Consider the following 15,782-nt stretch of genomic DNA (forward strand, 5'->3'; position numbering starts at 1 on the left):
ATGTGATTAATTTAATAACGATTTCAATTATTTTCGCAACGAAATTAGAATAGAATCATTTCTATCCACCAGGTGGCGCTCGACGCAAAGAAATCAACAGCTGATGAAAAGTAGAAAACAAAATTAAATCAATTGATTGAATTGAATTTAATCAGTAGCTTATTTTTTGATTAATCATTATTTTAATTTCAATTTTTGATTGTTTTATTGATTACCTTGTGTTAAAGATTCTATGAGTTGCTTGTCATGTCTTCTACTGTATCAGGTTCGTTGACTGAAGAGGAGAAAACTGAGAAACTTCAATCAGGTAAAACTGCTCCAAATGTTGATGTGAAACCTAAATTTTTAACTCGTGAGGAACGTGAAAAATTGGCCTTACAGAGACGGGAACAAGAAGCGGCTGCAATAAGGAAACGAAATGAAGAAGCTGCTCGTCAAAGGCAACAACTATTGGAAAAAGTGAGAAGGGATAAAGACTCTGATCGAATGGAGATTGACAGGAGAATAGATTCTGAATCAAGAGACCGGCGAGATAGACGAGATGAAAGACGTGATGATAGAAGGGGTCGAGATCGAGATCGAGATGATAGAAATCGAGATAGAGACCGAGAAAGAGATCGTCCAACGGTTGATGATGATGAAGAACCAAAAGAGAAAGATAAGAAAAGAGAATCCGAAGCAATTAAAGAAAGATATCTTGGTGCTAATAAAAAGAAGAAAAAACTTCGCCGATTAAATGAGCGAAAATTTGTCTTCGATTGGGATGCAGCGGAAGATACAAGTGATGATTATAATCCAATCTACAAAGATCGACACACAATCCAATTATATGGTAGAGGTCATATCGCTGGAATCGATTTGAAGCAACAAAAGAAAGAACAATCTCGATTTTATGGAGAATTATTGGAACGTCGTCGAACAGATGAAGAAAAGGAACAAGAAAAATATCGACTTGAGAAGGTCAAAAAGAAGGAAGAAAAACAAACTTGGGACGATCGACATTGGACCCAAAAAGGTTTACCAGAAATGAGAGAAAGAGATTGGCGAATATTTCGAGAAGATTTTAGTATCTCCATCAAGGGAGGAAAAATTCCAAATCCAATTCGAAATTGGGAAGAGTCCGGATTACCTAAACCGATCATTAAGATTATCGATGAGTTGAAATACAAGGATCCAACGCCTATCCAGCGACAGGCCATTCCCATTGGACTGCAAAATCGTGACATCATTGGTGTCGCTGAAACGGGTTCCGGTAAAACGGCCGCTTTCCTGATTCCATTGCTTGTCTGGATCACCGCTCAACCAAAATCTATCCGCCAGGAGGAAATTGATCAAGGTCCTTATGCACTAATTTTAGCACCAACTCGTGAATTGGCTCAACAGATTGAAGAGGAAACACTCAAATTTGCCACATCTCTGGGAATCAGAACTGTTTCCGTTATTGGTGGTGCTTCAAGGGAAGAGCAAGGGCTTAAGCTCCGTTTAGGTTGTGAAATTGTTATCGCCACTCCTGGTAGATTGATCGATGTCTTAGATAATCGTTACCTTGTTTTAAGTCGATGTACTTATGTTGTTCTCGATGAAGCCGATCGTATGATTGATATGGGTTTCGAACCTGATTTACAAAAGATTCTTGATAAAATGCCAGCGACCAATTTAAAACCAGACACGGATGATGCCGAAGATGAAGATAAATTAATGTCCAATCTCAATTCTAAGCTTAAATACCGACAGACTGTCATGTTTACTGCTACTATGCCACCGAGTGTTGAACGTTTAGCTCGAGCGTATCTTCGTCGTCCAGCAATGGTCACTATTGGTTTAGCTGGTAAACCGGTAGAAAGAGTTGAACAGGTCGTTTATCTTGTAGCCGAATCAGAGAAACGTAAGAAACTTGTCCAGGAATTAGAACGTGGTGTTCAACCGCCCATCATGATATTCGTTAATCAAAAGAAGGGTGCCGATGTTTTGGCTCGAAGTCTAGAAAAGATCGGCTTCTCCGCGATCACCTTACATGGTGGTAAAGGTCAAGAACAGCGAGAATACGCTTTGGCTGCTCTTAAATCGGGCGAGAAAGATATTCTTGTGGCCACCGATGTGGCCGGTAGAGGTTTAGATGTGAAAAATGTTTCACTGGTCATCAATTATGATATGGCAAAATCTATCGAAGATTATACTCATCGTATTGGTCGAACAGGTCGTGCCGGTGCTACAGGTAGAGCGATATCTTTCTTGACCAAAGACGATTCTCACCTTTTCTATGATCTAAAACAATTATTGACCCAAAGTCCAGCGTCAACTTGTCCACCTGAATTAGCCAATCATCCTGATGCTAACCACAAACCAGGAGCATCTACCGGTCAGAAAAAACGTAAAGATGAAACAATTTTCGTCTAAACATTTTCATCATCAACTGACCAACAAACAATAATCATCATCATCTTGACCACATCTCCAATCATTTAACACAAACTGTATCATAATTTTTTTTCGTCATCAAATTGATTCACCTTAGAAAACCTCACTACCACTTTTTCCAAGAAAAAATATTATCAATTTTGTTGATTAATCTAAATAACAATTAACAATCAAGCTAATTAAAGTCAATTAATTCATAAAGAATGAAAATCCCGCGTTTACTTGGATTTGTATTTCTCTGTTTTTCTTGCACGTGGTTTTGTTTACATTCATTTCAATGTGACAAAAAAGTGAAAGATTTTCTTAATTAGTCTTTTAATTTGCTCAATTGTGTTCTCTTTTTTAATTGTGATTAATTTATTCTTTTTTTCATCCAGTTAATCGATTCTCTTAGTGTGTTGATTTGTGAGATAATGACAGAAACAGTTGAACGAGTTTTAGCTCAATTCAAGAACGAATCTGGTGAAATATTTGGTTCTCCATTAGATTTACCAATTAACGTTGATTCTCGTAAATTGTCAATCTTATTTAATGCTATTTACAATTCGGATAAAGAATCAGTCCCATACTCTTTTTTTCTGGAAGAGACTGAGATTAGAGATTCTTTAAAGAAAACGATTGAAGAATCAGCTGATTCTAAGAATTGGTCATCAGAGAAAATTGTTTACATCACTTTTGCCCCTCAAGCGGTTTTCAGGGTTCGTCCAGTGACCCGATGTTCAGCATCGTTACCTGGTCATGCTGAGGCCGTTATTTCGGCTTCTTTTAGTCCCGATGGATCTTCACTGGCCTCGGGTTCGGGTGATACCACAGTTAGATTCTGGGATGTGACAACTCAAACACCTCATCATACTGCTCGTGGTCATCGCAATTGGGTGTTGGTCATCTCATGGGCTCCAAATGGACTTAAATTAGCTTCAGCTTGTAAAAATGGCGAGATAATTGTTTGGGAAGCCAAAAGCGGCAAACAGATTGGATCAACTTTGAAAGGACATAAACAATGGATCAACGCTTTATCATGGGAACCCTTACACAGGTAATTGTTTCAGAACAATTTACCTTCACAATTAAGTTGAAATTCTAAAATTTTTTTCTTCAACTTTTACAGAGATGGTGATTGTAGACGACTGGCCAGTGCTTCCAAAGATGCTACCATCAGAATTTGGGACACAATCTTAGGTCAATCTTTAATCATTCTCTGTGGTCACTCAGCTTCGATTACATGTTTAAAGTGGGGGGGAACTGGATTAATCTACAGTGGATCTCAAGACAGAACGCTAAGAGTTTGGAGAGACAGTGATGTAAGTTTGCGATTTTTTATCTCTCAATTTTTTTTCGAATTTCTACAAAATATCTAATAATCTATGTATGATTTTCTAAAGGGTGTTCTGTGTCGGACATTAGAAGGCCATGGACATTGGCTTAATACTCTTGCTCTAAGTACTGATTATGTTATGAGAACTGGAGCTTTCGAACCAGCCAAAGGAGTTAAACAGAATTCAATCGACGATTTGGCTCAAGTGGCCTTAGAACGATATAATAAAGCTCGAGGGGAGAAAGAGCGTCTCGTTTCTGGGTCAGATGATTTCACTTTATTCCTTTGGGAACCGGAAGATGCTAAGAAACATGTCGCCCGAATGACCGGACACCAGCAATTGATCAACGATGTTAAATTTTCACCCGATACTCGGATAATTGCGAGCGCATCTTTTGATAAATCAATTAAACTCTGGGATGGTAAAACGGGAAAGTAAGTTGATTAATGAAATAATCTTTTAATTGTTTTGATGAGTATATTTCCATTTAATTGCTTGATAAAGGAGACAAGGGGTAGAGGTGGATAAGTTTTCATTATCCATATGGTTGATTATTTGTTTCGTAATTTTTTTTTTGGTAATTAATTATCTCTGCTTAACAATTTCCTCTTCTTCTTCTTCTTCTTCTTAAATTGTTACAATTTTGTCAAACAATTGAAATTGTAAAAATAATAGATATATAACTTCATTAAGAGGACATGTTCAAGCGGTTTATCAAATTGCTTGGTCAGCTGATACAAGGTTATTGGTCAGTGGAAGCGCCGATTCAACGGTTAAAGTTTGGGATATGTCAACAAGAAAGTTACTCCAAGATCTTCCTGGACATGCTGATGAGGTTTGCCAATTAAATATCTCCTTTAGGCCAGAATTAATTGTTATCTATTTAACTATATTCAATATTCCTCTTGCGGGTCAATTTTCTTTGCGTTTTGTTTTTAGGTTTACGCCATTGACTGGAGTCCTGATGGTGAACTTGTTGCCAGCGGTGGGAAAGATAAGCTCTTGAAAATGTAAATAAGTACTTTCTTTGTTTCTCCTGGTCAACTTATCCGTCGTTATTTAATTTCTTTTTGCAATTGATTTAAATGGTTCGTATTTGCTTCAATTTTCTTCCTTTACGCTTTGGTTTAGATGGAGGACGTGAACTTTTTGGAACTTTAAATGTTGGATATCCAAACTGGATGGGATGACTTTTGGTTCGACGATAAAACATTTGGCGCGCAAACTTTTTATGGTTGATAAAAAAAGATGGAAAAGTTAGAAATTAACATAGAAAATGTTAACGTCAAAGGGACAGCGATTTATATATAAGGGAAAATGGTTGTTTGAATATTTTTTCTCTCTCTCTTGTTTTTCTGTACATTTAAAGCGTAAGAATAATTAACAGGAAATAATATTTTCATCCAACGCTTGAAGCTTTTCGTTGGCCATTGAATTCTGAGACAATTGATTCATTGAAGGTAAACTCTTTCTCTTCCTATGGTTGTTGTTGTGTGTGGGGAGAACATAAAAAAAAGAAGGATACAGAGAAAACATAGAACATATAAAAACAGATGAGACAAAATTCATGGACAAATTGTTGTTATCAATCAAGACAAATGAATTTAGGAACGTGAAAGCGACATTTAAAATAATTAGATTACAATTCTTACCTCAGAAGTATCGTTATTGTCAGTGGTACTTGTACTGGCTGAAGAACAAGTTAAATTGTCAACATCAATGTGATAAGGAGCTGAAGGTGTAGATGAACTAATCGATGGTGTTACTTCAAAAGCAACTTCTTTTGTATTTTTAGGATCCAAACTTGATGAATTACTTGGAACATCACCTTTGCCATCTTGGAGAGGTAAATGATAACCTCTTTTATCCATTTTTCGGACTAAAATTTGAACCAAAGAAAACAATGGAAAAAAGACAATTAAGTAAATAGACATAAATTCTATTCTTTTGAATAAAATATATGTTCCGATTTCACTTACATTCGTTTTTATATCGGCGAAGTTCCTGTTTAGTTTCATCGATCTGTTGAGTTAGTGTTTTATTCTTGGTTCTCTCACGTTCCAGAGCGCCTTCTAATTCTCGAATTTGAGTTACTCTGATTAAACTTGAAGAATCTTTAGCCGGACTATTAGTTGGATGATGACCAAACCATGATGCCTGAAAATGTGGAAAAAGGAAAGAAAAGAAAAGAAATAAAGTTAATAATCTGATCTGTTTGTACTTTTTAATAAATTATGGTTTCTTTTTTTTTTGGTTGTTCCATTGTTATATTAATAATTTTCTACCTTCTTTGGTTTATCCTTTTGGTTTCGTAACATGTCAATGAGTTTCAATTGTTGATTAGCTGTTTCATTGAACTTTACTTGTTCTAATTGAAATTTGTTTCTCTCATCTTCCAATTCGGTAACAATAACATCGATTCTTTTCTGTAGAACATCATTTCTAACCAGAGCTTCTTCCAAAGCTAAAGAAAGTTGCTTATTCTGTGAGTTAATCTGAGCGATACTGGTAATGTGCTCAGAGGCTTCTTCTTTCAGGTAAAATATTTCTTTCTCATAATCGTTTAGTTTTTGCTGGAGAAAATCAACAGTCTTTTGTTTCAGTTCATTTTCTTTCAACAAAGAAGGTAATTCATCTTCATGGAGAACACGGAATTGTTTTTCCTCTTCCAAAGCGTCTTGAATTTCTTGAAGCTCTTTCTCAAGCTCACAATTTTTTGTCTTATAATCAGTTACACTTGATTCTAAAGCTGTAATGGTCGATGACATGTCCATCACTTGGCTTTGGTATTTATTAGTTATTGATTCAAGCTCTTGTTCCAACTTGGTTATCTTTTCCAACATTTTAGCTTTTTCCTCGGTCAATTTAACTTTAACATCTACTTGGCATTTGAAAAGGTTTTCAAATTTGGAAACCTGAGTTTCAACGGAGGCACAAGTTTCTTTCAGAACTTTATTGGTTGATGTTAACTTTTCATTAATGGTAACCAATTCAGCTTTCTCTTTTTCCAAAGAAGAACATTTCTCTTCACAACTGGTCTTCTCATCTGTTATCTTCTTAACATCAGCGGAAGCATTTTCACATTTGACTTTCCATTGTTCAATCTCTGTCTCTTTTTCCTTCAGTTTGGCTTCCAATTCTTCACATTTTTCTGCGCTTTCCTTTTTCGCACTCCTTAAATACTCCAATCTAGACTTTGATTCTTTAATATCCCTTTGAGCACATCGCAATTCAAATTTAACTTCTTGTAGATCTTTTTTGGACACACCTTCAGATTCCTTGCGAAGAGATTCTACCGTTTCGGACAAGGTCATTATCTGGTTTTCATAATCTTCTTTAACCGCTCTTAAATATTCCAATGCAGCTCGATCAATACGTTCACGTTCAGCCCTCTCCTTTTCCAATAATTTATTCAAAGTGGCATTTACACGATTAAAATCATCAACACTTTTATACCTTCTCAAAGGTGATCCAATGGGTGTTGAGACAACCATTTTTTTTTAAACAAGAAAAGAACAAAAAAAAGAGAAGAGAAAAGCAAACCAATTGTCAGTTGAAAAGAACCACAATTTTCCACCAAACAAAAAATATCAGAAAGGAAGACACAAATTCACTTTAACAACAACAATAGACAATCTAAATAAGATGTAACAATTAAAGGTAACAATAATTAATAGAAAAGTAATTAAAGAGAAACGTCTTGTTCATTTACTTTAAACATCCAAATGAAAAAACTGTTTTTTTTGTTTCTTTTTTGAATTTTGTTTTCCAACGTTCGTTTTCAGTGTCGCCATCTGTCGGTAGAATCAGCAAATTCTTTTGAAAGGTTGAATCGACATTTCCAATTTAATTTTTCCTTTTCCTTTATTTACTTTTGTGTCTTGGATTATCTTTTTATTTAGATTCTAATTAACTTTAATTTAGATTAATTTAATGGCGGGGTCACCTTTACGCCGTTTAATGGCAGAATATAAACAATTAACTCTCAATCCACCTGAAGGTATTATCGCTGGACCAATAGACGAAGAAAACTTCTTTGAATGGGAAGCCCTAATAACAGGTGAGTTTTTTAATTCTTTTCTATTTCTTTTTTGTTTCTTAATTGTTTCTCCATTTTATTTTATTCCAATTTAGAATTAATTACCATGGCTATGTGATTATTGTTGTAATTTAGTTTTGCCTCGATCATTTTTTTTCTTTCGTACACTTTTGTTCTCTTGTCATGTTACTGATGCTCTTTTATGTGATGACATTATTTTGGTCTCCAAATGTTTACCATTATTGTTACTCAGTTTTGAATTTCTGTCTTTTTTTTAGGTTACTGATTTTATCCATCAGGTTTAGTTAATTGATTAGCTGATTGTAATCACTTGAAACTTAATTTATATTTGACTTGTTTTTACGTTCTTTTTGATATATGAAATGGTTTTGTCACGATGTTCCTTTTATCGATTTTTGATCTTTGAAATTTATTTTTTTTTTATTATTAACTCTTTTTCTTTTTCTTTTATTTTTTTCTCTATTAGGTCCTGAAGGAACTTGTTTTGAAGGTGGTGTTTTCCCTGCTCGTCTTGCTTTTCCTCCCGATTATCCTTTAAGTCCACCTAAGATGCAATTTACATGTGAAATGTTTCACCCGAACATCTATCCCGATGGTCGAGTTTGTATCTCAATTTTACACGCACCGGGCGATGATCCCATGGGCTATGAATCTTCAGCTGAACGTTGGTCGCCAGTACAAAGTGTGGAGAAAGTTTTACTCTCAGTTATTTCCATGTTAGCTGAACCCAATGAAGAATCTGGAGCTAATGTTGATGCTGCGAAAATGTGGCGAGAAGATAGAAATCAGTTCTACATAATTGCTGACAGATTGGTTCGAAAATCTCTAAATCTTCCCGTTTAATCAGCACAATTAATATATAAATCACCTAATTGATTATCTATGTGTCGTATTTACAACAAAAACAACAAAAACAAAAAAAGGGGAAAAACATTGATGAAGCAAAAAAGAAACACAATCAACTGATAAATTTCCAGATGAAAACAATTATAATTATCAATGTTTCTATCTCTCTCTCTTCCTCAACTATTTGTTTATTTGTTATCAATTCCTCAGATTCAATCAGTGAATCAATCATCTAATTATATTGATCTTTACTGATAATATCCACTAGTAACTGTGATTCAATTTACGGTGAAAGAAATTAATTTACAACATTTAATCAGTCAAATATCATCAAAATTTGATGAATAGTCAATTCAAATATTTATATTAAATTTTGGATGATTTTAAATCAATGAGAAAAGTATTTAACACAATCAAATGTTCAATTTTCTCCCAAATCAACAAGAGAAAAAGAATAAGAAAACAAAAAAATGAAAAAAATGATTCTCATAAACAGAGATGAAAACAAAAATTAAATTAAATTGAATTTTCACTTTTCTCTCCTGATTTGTTGTCACTTGATTTATCTCGAAATGATTTAGACACCGGAGCTACGAAATAATCTTCAATCTTTTCTCCAGCATTTGACATGACCAGAATTTTATCCTGTGGTTCCGATTTATCCTCCTGAAGAAACAATTTTCCACCTTCATCAATATGATACATCGGTTCCACTCCTTCAATGTTAACCAACTCCAAACGAGAAGCATATTTAATTGATTCCTCTAATTGCGAAATTAAACTTGGATTATTGGTCAACGTGAGAGCTGAAACCTTTTCCAGCATAGGAATTAACTTAATAAGACCACTTGAAGACATTATTGAGAATATAAAGAAATTGATTGATTGAACAAAAAAAAATTAGAATAGAAAATGAAAACAACCAAAGAATAGAATAGAAAAAAAAACAAAACAAAGATGAAAGAAGAAGAACACAAGAGAAGAATACAACTAATTCACTCTAGAAGATTTTCTAACCGTTCACAATACACACACGGAAGAAAATAATCAACAAAAATCGATAAGATAACAATTAAAACTGATTAATTAAGATTAGAAAATCTAATTGATGAAAAAAAAATTTTTTCTTTTCCAAATCACATGTTTAGGATTCGATCAAAGATCCGATACTTTTACTAATCTGATACTTTTTCGCTTTTAAATTTTTCTCATTTTGTCTCAATTACAATTAAATTAAATTGTTATTTTCTCTTATTTCTTGTGATAATAGTTAATTCAATTGTGGCGAAATTAGTTCTCTTCAAACTCTTTTGATTACTCTAATCGGTTGATTGTTTAATTCGTTTGTTACTTAACCAAAATCCTAAAGAAAACGTTTGATTGGTTTTCTTTTTTACATTTCCTTTGATTCAATGTCAAAATCGTTTCTAATTTACATGTCAATTAGTTTAATTTATTCACATTAAATTAAGTAAATTACTTTTAGAGTGGATAAGTGAATTAAAAAGTTACCAATCTATAAAAATAAGTGAAACAAATTGTCCGGTTAAAAGGAGATTCCCAAGAATCAATGTACTGAATTGGTAATAAAATTGGAGACCAAAGTAAGCGAAGACAATTTAACATGTTAATTATAACCATAAATCTTATCTCCATTTATTAATTGTCAATCTATTTTCTTCTTTCCTTCTTATTTCTTGCTTCCTTTAGTTAAAGAGGAAACCATTACCTGGACGATGAATTATTGGTCATTCTAATTACTTTATATTCATCATGAATAAGTAACTTTGTATGGAGAGTTTTCTATTGCAACCCAATGGAATCGCTTGTAAAAGGAAAAAGAGAGAAAAGAAATTGGAAAATTATTAATACAACTTGAAAATGTGAAGCAATCAACTTGGAATTGACGATTTAATCGACGTGTTGGTCTTTGGCATCACCATGATACAAGATAATTAAAGACGAAAAGCTGTTAATTGTAACAAAACAAGATATTTATTAATAATCAGATCAAATGATTGATATAGGAAAAAAATTGGAGACCATTGGCCTTGTAAATTGTTTACCTTTTAATTAACGTCATTTAATCATCAACTAGATCTCTAATTTGATTGGTATCACCACTAAATTTACCTCATCATCACCATCAGAATCAAAGTAAGTATATATACTCAATAAGAAAGAGATAAATCATATGTCCATCATTTTCTTTCATCCATCGAAACTCATCAAGTATCATAATCACTAATCACGATTCTCTTTAACTTTCTCAGAAAAAAACAGATAATTTCAACCGATTTTCTCGAATTTCATTCAACACTCACCAATCGATACTTTTTCTCAGGTAAATTTGAAACAAGAAGGTAAACAATCCTCATCATTTCGCTTATGCGTTCTTGTCTTTTTCTATTCTACTCTCTTTCTCCTCTCTCTCTCTCTCTCTCTCTCTCTCTCATGTTGATGTTTTGCTTTATTTTCATCTTTCTCTCACCCAAAACCCGGTAACCTGTTTATTTTTTATTCTTTCATGTAATTTTATTTATTATCAATTCCAATCAAACCGAATACCCTTAACAGTCATTCAATGTTCACCTCAGTCCTTAACCTGCTCATCTTTTAATTGAAACAAACTAATTTCATCATCTCATTGACCATTAACAACATTTACCTTTTAATCCAGTTAATTGACAAAAACAACAACCAATGTGCTTATTAAATAATTATTATTATTATTTAGTTAAACACATTATATGAATCACATTTATGTCAACAAATCATCAATATTTCTCAATTAATTTCAATTATTTGTCTCCTTCTCTTTTTATGATTAAATTGATTTTTCGATTCAATTTAACAGGTAAACATTTACCAGCAATTTTCACCTCATCAATAACCTCTAATTACAACCACAGGTAAGTAGCTTTTACTTATTAATCCAAGTTAATTGTCTCTTGTTCAATATTATGTCAATCATCATCTTCATCAAATTTACTTACATTCACCATACACATGGTAAAAGCAACAACAACAACAACATATTAATTAGTAAACCTCTTGACTCTCAGAAGGTCAATATAAAAATTGGTTAAGTTAATTAACTGATTTTTCCTTTTATCAGCTGATCTTTTCCAATAGATAATTTGTTTTTAATTCTCAATTTCATTTGATGACTTGATATGATACAATTGAATCGGTTGTTATTGTCTATCAGTTATAATTGTCTATGTACTTGTTGTGTGTCTAAGATTTTAATGTTTGTCTTTAATTATTATCTTTTCCTTTACTAATTAATAAGGTAAACAATTAAGTCTCTCTCTCTCACCCATACATATGTAACTACATCAATTGATTGTCTCTAAATTGTGCCCAACCACCACGAGCTTCCGACTGCAATTAATATCATCGTGCTTTACTACCATCGCATGTAATTGATTGTTAACAATCAAATCAATTGCTCACTAATTCATTTTCTCTCTCTCTCTCCCTTTCCTCCCTTTTCTCTCTCTCCTCTTTATATATCCTTTGCATTTTTTTTCTAGATCATTTTAAATCCATAGATTGTTCCTGTTGATTGATTACTCTTCTTCCCTTCTTACTAATTTAGTTTTAATTAGTATCCTACCTTATCCGTAATTTTTGGTGTGTAATCAACAAATTGTTTCATCTCCTCACTAATTGTTTCCATCGTAATTTAAATTGTTACAATACCTGTTACCCTAAAGAAAGACAATTACTCAAAATCATCCTAATCCAACATGAATTGTATTGAACGAGTTCAGAGGTATGATGATAATCTCTAAATCTATTTTTAATCCGATTGTGCTTTTCCCTCTAATTTAATTCATTAACTGATTATCTTTCATTTTTCCAACTAATTCAATCAAATGTTAAATTATCTTTCACACTAACAATCTCATCGTCAACTGACAGATTAATACATAATACACTTGATAAGAAAAAAAAAACTTCTCATCTCATTAACACTAATCAGTTATTATTTTTCTATCTTTTAGCCCACCAAAAAATGAACCGAAAATTAGTCAAATTATTCCCGTAAACATGGGAATTGAGGACATGGAGAAACGGGAAGAGACCTTATTCAATGAAACCTTTGACGTTATAACGGAAAAGTTAACAAGTACCGTTAACCCGGACTTAAGACGAGTTTCTGACTGGCTCAAGAAGGTAAACTACTTTTGGTCATCATCTTCATCTTTATCTTCATCATTTGATCTTGATCTTGATTCTCCGATACATCTAAATAAATTTTCTTATTCTCTATCTTTTCTGGTTGATGTACATATAAATGACTCTCCTGATCAATGAAACTGGACTTTGCTCATCATTCTTAATTGTTGATTCATTCTTCCTCTTTGCCTCGAATACATATTTTGATTTGGTTAATTATCATTCACGTAATTTGCTGGTGGGCAACAGGTTCTCGTCTATAATGTGCCTCACGGTAAAAAAAATAGAGGAATGGCTTTGGCTTTGGCCTATCAAGTGCTGAAGAAAAATAAGAAACTGGATTCAGACAAATCTCATCAAGCTCGAATTCTTGGATGGTGTATTGAAATTCTTCAGGCTTTTTTCCTAATTCATGATGATATAATGGACCAATCATTGACCCGTCGAGGTCAACCTTGTTGGTATAAAAAGGTAAATATAAACAATCCAATGAATGACCATGAAAACAAGATTTTGACAAGTAAAAGTTACGATTTCATTTATTATCATTATTCAGTTAATATATAAATAAATGATTAACTTTATAATCATCTCTTCATATCCATAAATAAGTGGGTCCTGAATTTTGAAATATCCCAATTTTACTGTTATCATGTTTACTTTTGTTATTTTAGTTTAATTGTGCTGATTAGTGTCCATCAAGTTTTACCAGTTTCATGGTAAATGATCAGCTAATCATCATGCCTAATGAAAGCCTTTCATTTTAACCATTTAGACCATTTTCATGATTAGATTAAATTACAGTGATTTAACTTTTAAATGATGATAATCTTGTCTTAATATGATCGTTGTACTTGCGATATTTTGATTGATTGCTAATTTTATATTTTCTTTTTCGTCAATAACAGGAAGATGTTGGACTAATTGCAATTAACGATGGAATCTTATTAAATAGTTGCATCTACAAACTTCTCAAGGAAAACTTTTCCAAAGAACCAACTTATTCACAAATATTAGATCTTTTCCATGAGGTAAGGAAAAGATTGAATTGGAATCTAATTAGATCGTCTCAAGAATTTAATTAACAAGAGGCAACCGCTCTCTCGGAGGAAAAATCGAGATCTTTAATCAATGAATGAATTACTGAATTCAAATTCAGGACAAGTTAAGAAAACACTTGATTGTGATTAAACTTATCAGCGGAAAATATTAACTCTTTGATAAGTTTTCCGTAATTACAATCATCCCATGCGTTAACAACGTGTTATGGTTAATTGTTTAACTACTTAACCAACTATTATAATGCTAATTAATAGATCTAAGGGAAATTAGATAGTTAATCAAAGGGAAAACATAAGATTAGCAGATTTTTTTATAAGATCTTTAGTCGACAATTGATTAGATTCCGATTTAAACTTGAAACATCAGCTCAATTAATTAACAGAATTTACTTTCAACAATTAGCTAATTAAATCCTTTTCAAGTTTATCACATCCATTATAAAACATTCATCAATTAATTAGTCTTTATGATTAAGTCTTATAATGTAAACATGATTTCCTTAATCTAACTTATACATTGAGAGATTTTTCCTTGTTAATTAACTACTCAATTAAGATTTTAATTTCTCTGTTTATTTAGATGTCGATGTTTGATCATTATTTTACTTACCCAATTAAATCAAACTATCAATTGATTTAATGAATGAATCTCATGCGTTCGTTTTAAACTTGAATCGCAACTTAATTTTATCGAAAGTTGAATGTTAATTACTAATTCTAATTACTGTGTTTATGTTTATTTCTTTATATTAACAGATCACCGATCTAACAATTAAAGGTCAATGTCTTGATATGCTTAATTCAACTCCTGATATGAAAAATAATCCAGCCGCTTTCACCGAAGACGTTTACTCAGCTATCATTGAATATAAAACGGCTCATTACAGTTTCGTACTTCCTATCCGATTGGCCTTTTACCTTGTCGGAATTGTCTCAGAAGAGGTTCATGCTAAAGCGGAAGAGATTCTCCTCAAATTTGGCCATTTCTTTCAAGTCCAAGATGATTTTCTCGATTGTTATGGTGACCCAAGTGTGATTGGAAAAGTGGGTCGAGATATCGAAGAGGGAAAATGCTGTTGGTTGTTTGTAAATGCATTAAAATTGTGCTCAGAAGAGCAAAAGAAAATCTTGGTGGACAATTATGCTCTCGAAGATCCCGCTGCAGTGGCCAAAGTACGAGAAATTTACGATCAGTTAAACATGAGAAAAGTTTTCCAAGACTATGAAGATGAATCATATAAGGAAATTAAAGGTCTCATTGATTCCTTTGCTTACTCTCAACTTGTTCCCCTTGAGGTATTCAATTGGTTACTCAAGAAAATTTACCGTCGAAATAAATAATCAACAATTAATCGCCTACACAACAATCGGCTTACAATCGTAGGAACAGATCCACCATCCGGAAACAATTAGCAATTAAAAAAGTTTACTATCTATCAAATCTCTTTGTAAATTTGATAATCAATCTCATAATACAGAAAATCCCAACACTATCAAAAAAAATCCGAAAAATTAACTTGGAAAATTGAAAACCGAAATCAAGAAATTGTTACAATTTGATCATAAAATCAAAATGAAGTTCATTTAATTATCCAAATTTCCGTCTCAATAACTGAGATATATTTTGTATTACCAAACACATGACAATTAGTAAATTACACCAATTAAAGGAATAACCAACAATCAACAACCAAATTAAAGTTAATCATTATACCCAAAAATGTCGATCAACCAACAAAATCAAAAGTAAAACTTAATCACATAGACAACAATTAAGTAAACATATGCTACCAATGAAAAGACAATTAAAAAGAGGAGAAAACTAATTAGCAATAAGAATAATAATAAAAATTGATTGCAAAGTTTCAATTCAGTTATAGACCAACGTTTTCA

General features: G+C 32.6%; 5 protein-coding genes across 12 annotated transcripts; 4 read left to right on the top strand and 1 right to left on the bottom strand.

Moving 5' to 3' along the window:
• The first annotated feature begins 94 nt into the window (after nucleotides 1–94).
• On the top strand, nucleotides 95–2,628 carry LOC128395889 (probable ATP-dependent RNA helicase DDX23). The gene has a single exon (XM_053356368.1). The coding sequence runs from the start codon at nucleotides 247–249 to the stop codon at nucleotides 2,395–2,397; it is 2,151 nt and encodes a 716-aa protein (XP_053212343.1). The 5' UTR covers nucleotides 95–246; the 3' UTR covers nucleotides 2,398–2,628.
• Nucleotides 2,629–2,681: 53 nt separating this feature from the next.
• LOC128395899 (notchless protein homolog 1-like) lies at nucleotides 2,682–5,169 on the top strand. 3 transcript variants are annotated; one of them, XM_053356382.1, is made up of 6 exons: nucleotides 2,682–3,454; nucleotides 3,527–3,719; nucleotides 3,801–4,168; nucleotides 4,410–4,569; nucleotides 4,674–4,744; nucleotides 4,866–5,169. In XM_053356382.1, exons 1-6 carry the CDS (start codon nucleotides 2,832–2,834, stop codon nucleotides 4,876–4,878), a joined length of 1,428 nt encoding a protein of 475 aa, XP_053212357.1. In that variant the 5' UTR covers nucleotides 2,682–2,831; the 3' UTR covers nucleotides 4,879–5,169. The 3 variants fall into 3 exon arrangements, with proteins under 3 accessions (XP_053212357.1, XP_053212355.1, XP_053212354.1); XM_053356380.1 differs by having other exon boundaries at nucleotides 2,683–3,454; nucleotides 4,410–4,744; XM_053356379.1 differs by having other exon boundaries at nucleotides 2,683–3,454; nucleotides 4,410–5,169.
• Nucleotides 4,999–7,462, bottom strand: LOC128395894 (paramyosin-like). Its single transcript, XM_053356374.1, has 4 exons — nucleotides 6,020–7,462; nucleotides 5,714–5,891; nucleotides 5,387–5,613; nucleotides 4,999–5,211 (listed from the first exon to the last, which is right to left on the bottom strand). The coding sequence occupies exons 1-4, from the start codon at nucleotides 7,226–7,228 to the stop codon at nucleotides 5,134–5,136; spliced, it is 1,692 nt and encodes a 563-aa protein (XP_053212349.1). The 5' UTR covers nucleotides 7,229–7,462; the 3' UTR covers nucleotides 4,999–5,133.
• A 100-nt stretch (nucleotides 7,463–7,562) lies between these two features.
• LOC128395929 (ubiquitin-conjugating enzyme E2 G2) lies at nucleotides 7,563–9,179 on the top strand. Its single transcript, XM_053356425.1, has 2 exons — nucleotides 7,563–7,794; nucleotides 8,261–9,179. Exons 1-2 carry the CDS (start codon nucleotides 7,668–7,670, stop codon nucleotides 8,635–8,637), a joined length of 504 nt encoding a protein of 167 aa, XP_053212400.1. The 5' UTR covers nucleotides 7,563–7,667; the 3' UTR covers nucleotides 8,638–9,179.
• A 1,391-nt stretch (nucleotides 9,180–10,570) lies between these two features.
• On the top strand, nucleotides 10,571–15,610 carry LOC128395909 (farnesyl pyrophosphate synthase-like). 6 transcript variants are annotated; one of them, XM_053356398.1, is made up of 9 exons: nucleotides 10,732–10,797; nucleotides 10,914–10,984; nucleotides 11,498–11,552; nucleotides 11,936–12,064; nucleotides 12,180–12,421; nucleotides 12,654–12,825; nucleotides 13,078–13,299; nucleotides 13,737–13,859; nucleotides 14,646–15,610. In XM_053356398.1, exons 5-9 carry the CDS (start codon nucleotides 12,396–12,398, stop codon nucleotides 15,228–15,230), a joined length of 1,128 nt encoding a protein of 375 aa, XP_053212373.1. In that variant the 5' UTR covers nucleotides 10,732–10,797; nucleotides 10,914–10,984; nucleotides 11,498–11,552; nucleotides 11,936–12,064; nucleotides 12,180–12,395; the 3' UTR covers nucleotides 15,231–15,610. The 6 variants fall into 6 exon arrangements, with proteins under 6 accessions (XP_053212375.1, XP_053212373.1, XP_053212376.1 ...); XM_053356400.1 differs by lacking the exon at nucleotides 11,936–12,064 and having other exon boundaries at nucleotides 10,571–10,797; XM_053356399.1 differs by lacking the exons at nucleotides 10,732–10,797; nucleotides 10,914–10,984 and adding an exon at nucleotides 10,987–11,003.
• Nucleotides 15,611–15,782: the final 172 nt, after the last annotated feature.

The sequence above is a fragment of the Panonychus citri genome, unplaced genomic scaffold (assembly GCF_014898815.1).
Source record: "Panonychus citri isolate SS breed McGregor unplaced genomic scaffold, ASM1489881v1 Contig00142, whole genome shotgun sequence".
Lineage (NCBI taxonomy): Eukaryota > Metazoa > Arthropoda > Arachnida > Trombidiformes > Tetranychidae > Panonychus > Panonychus citri.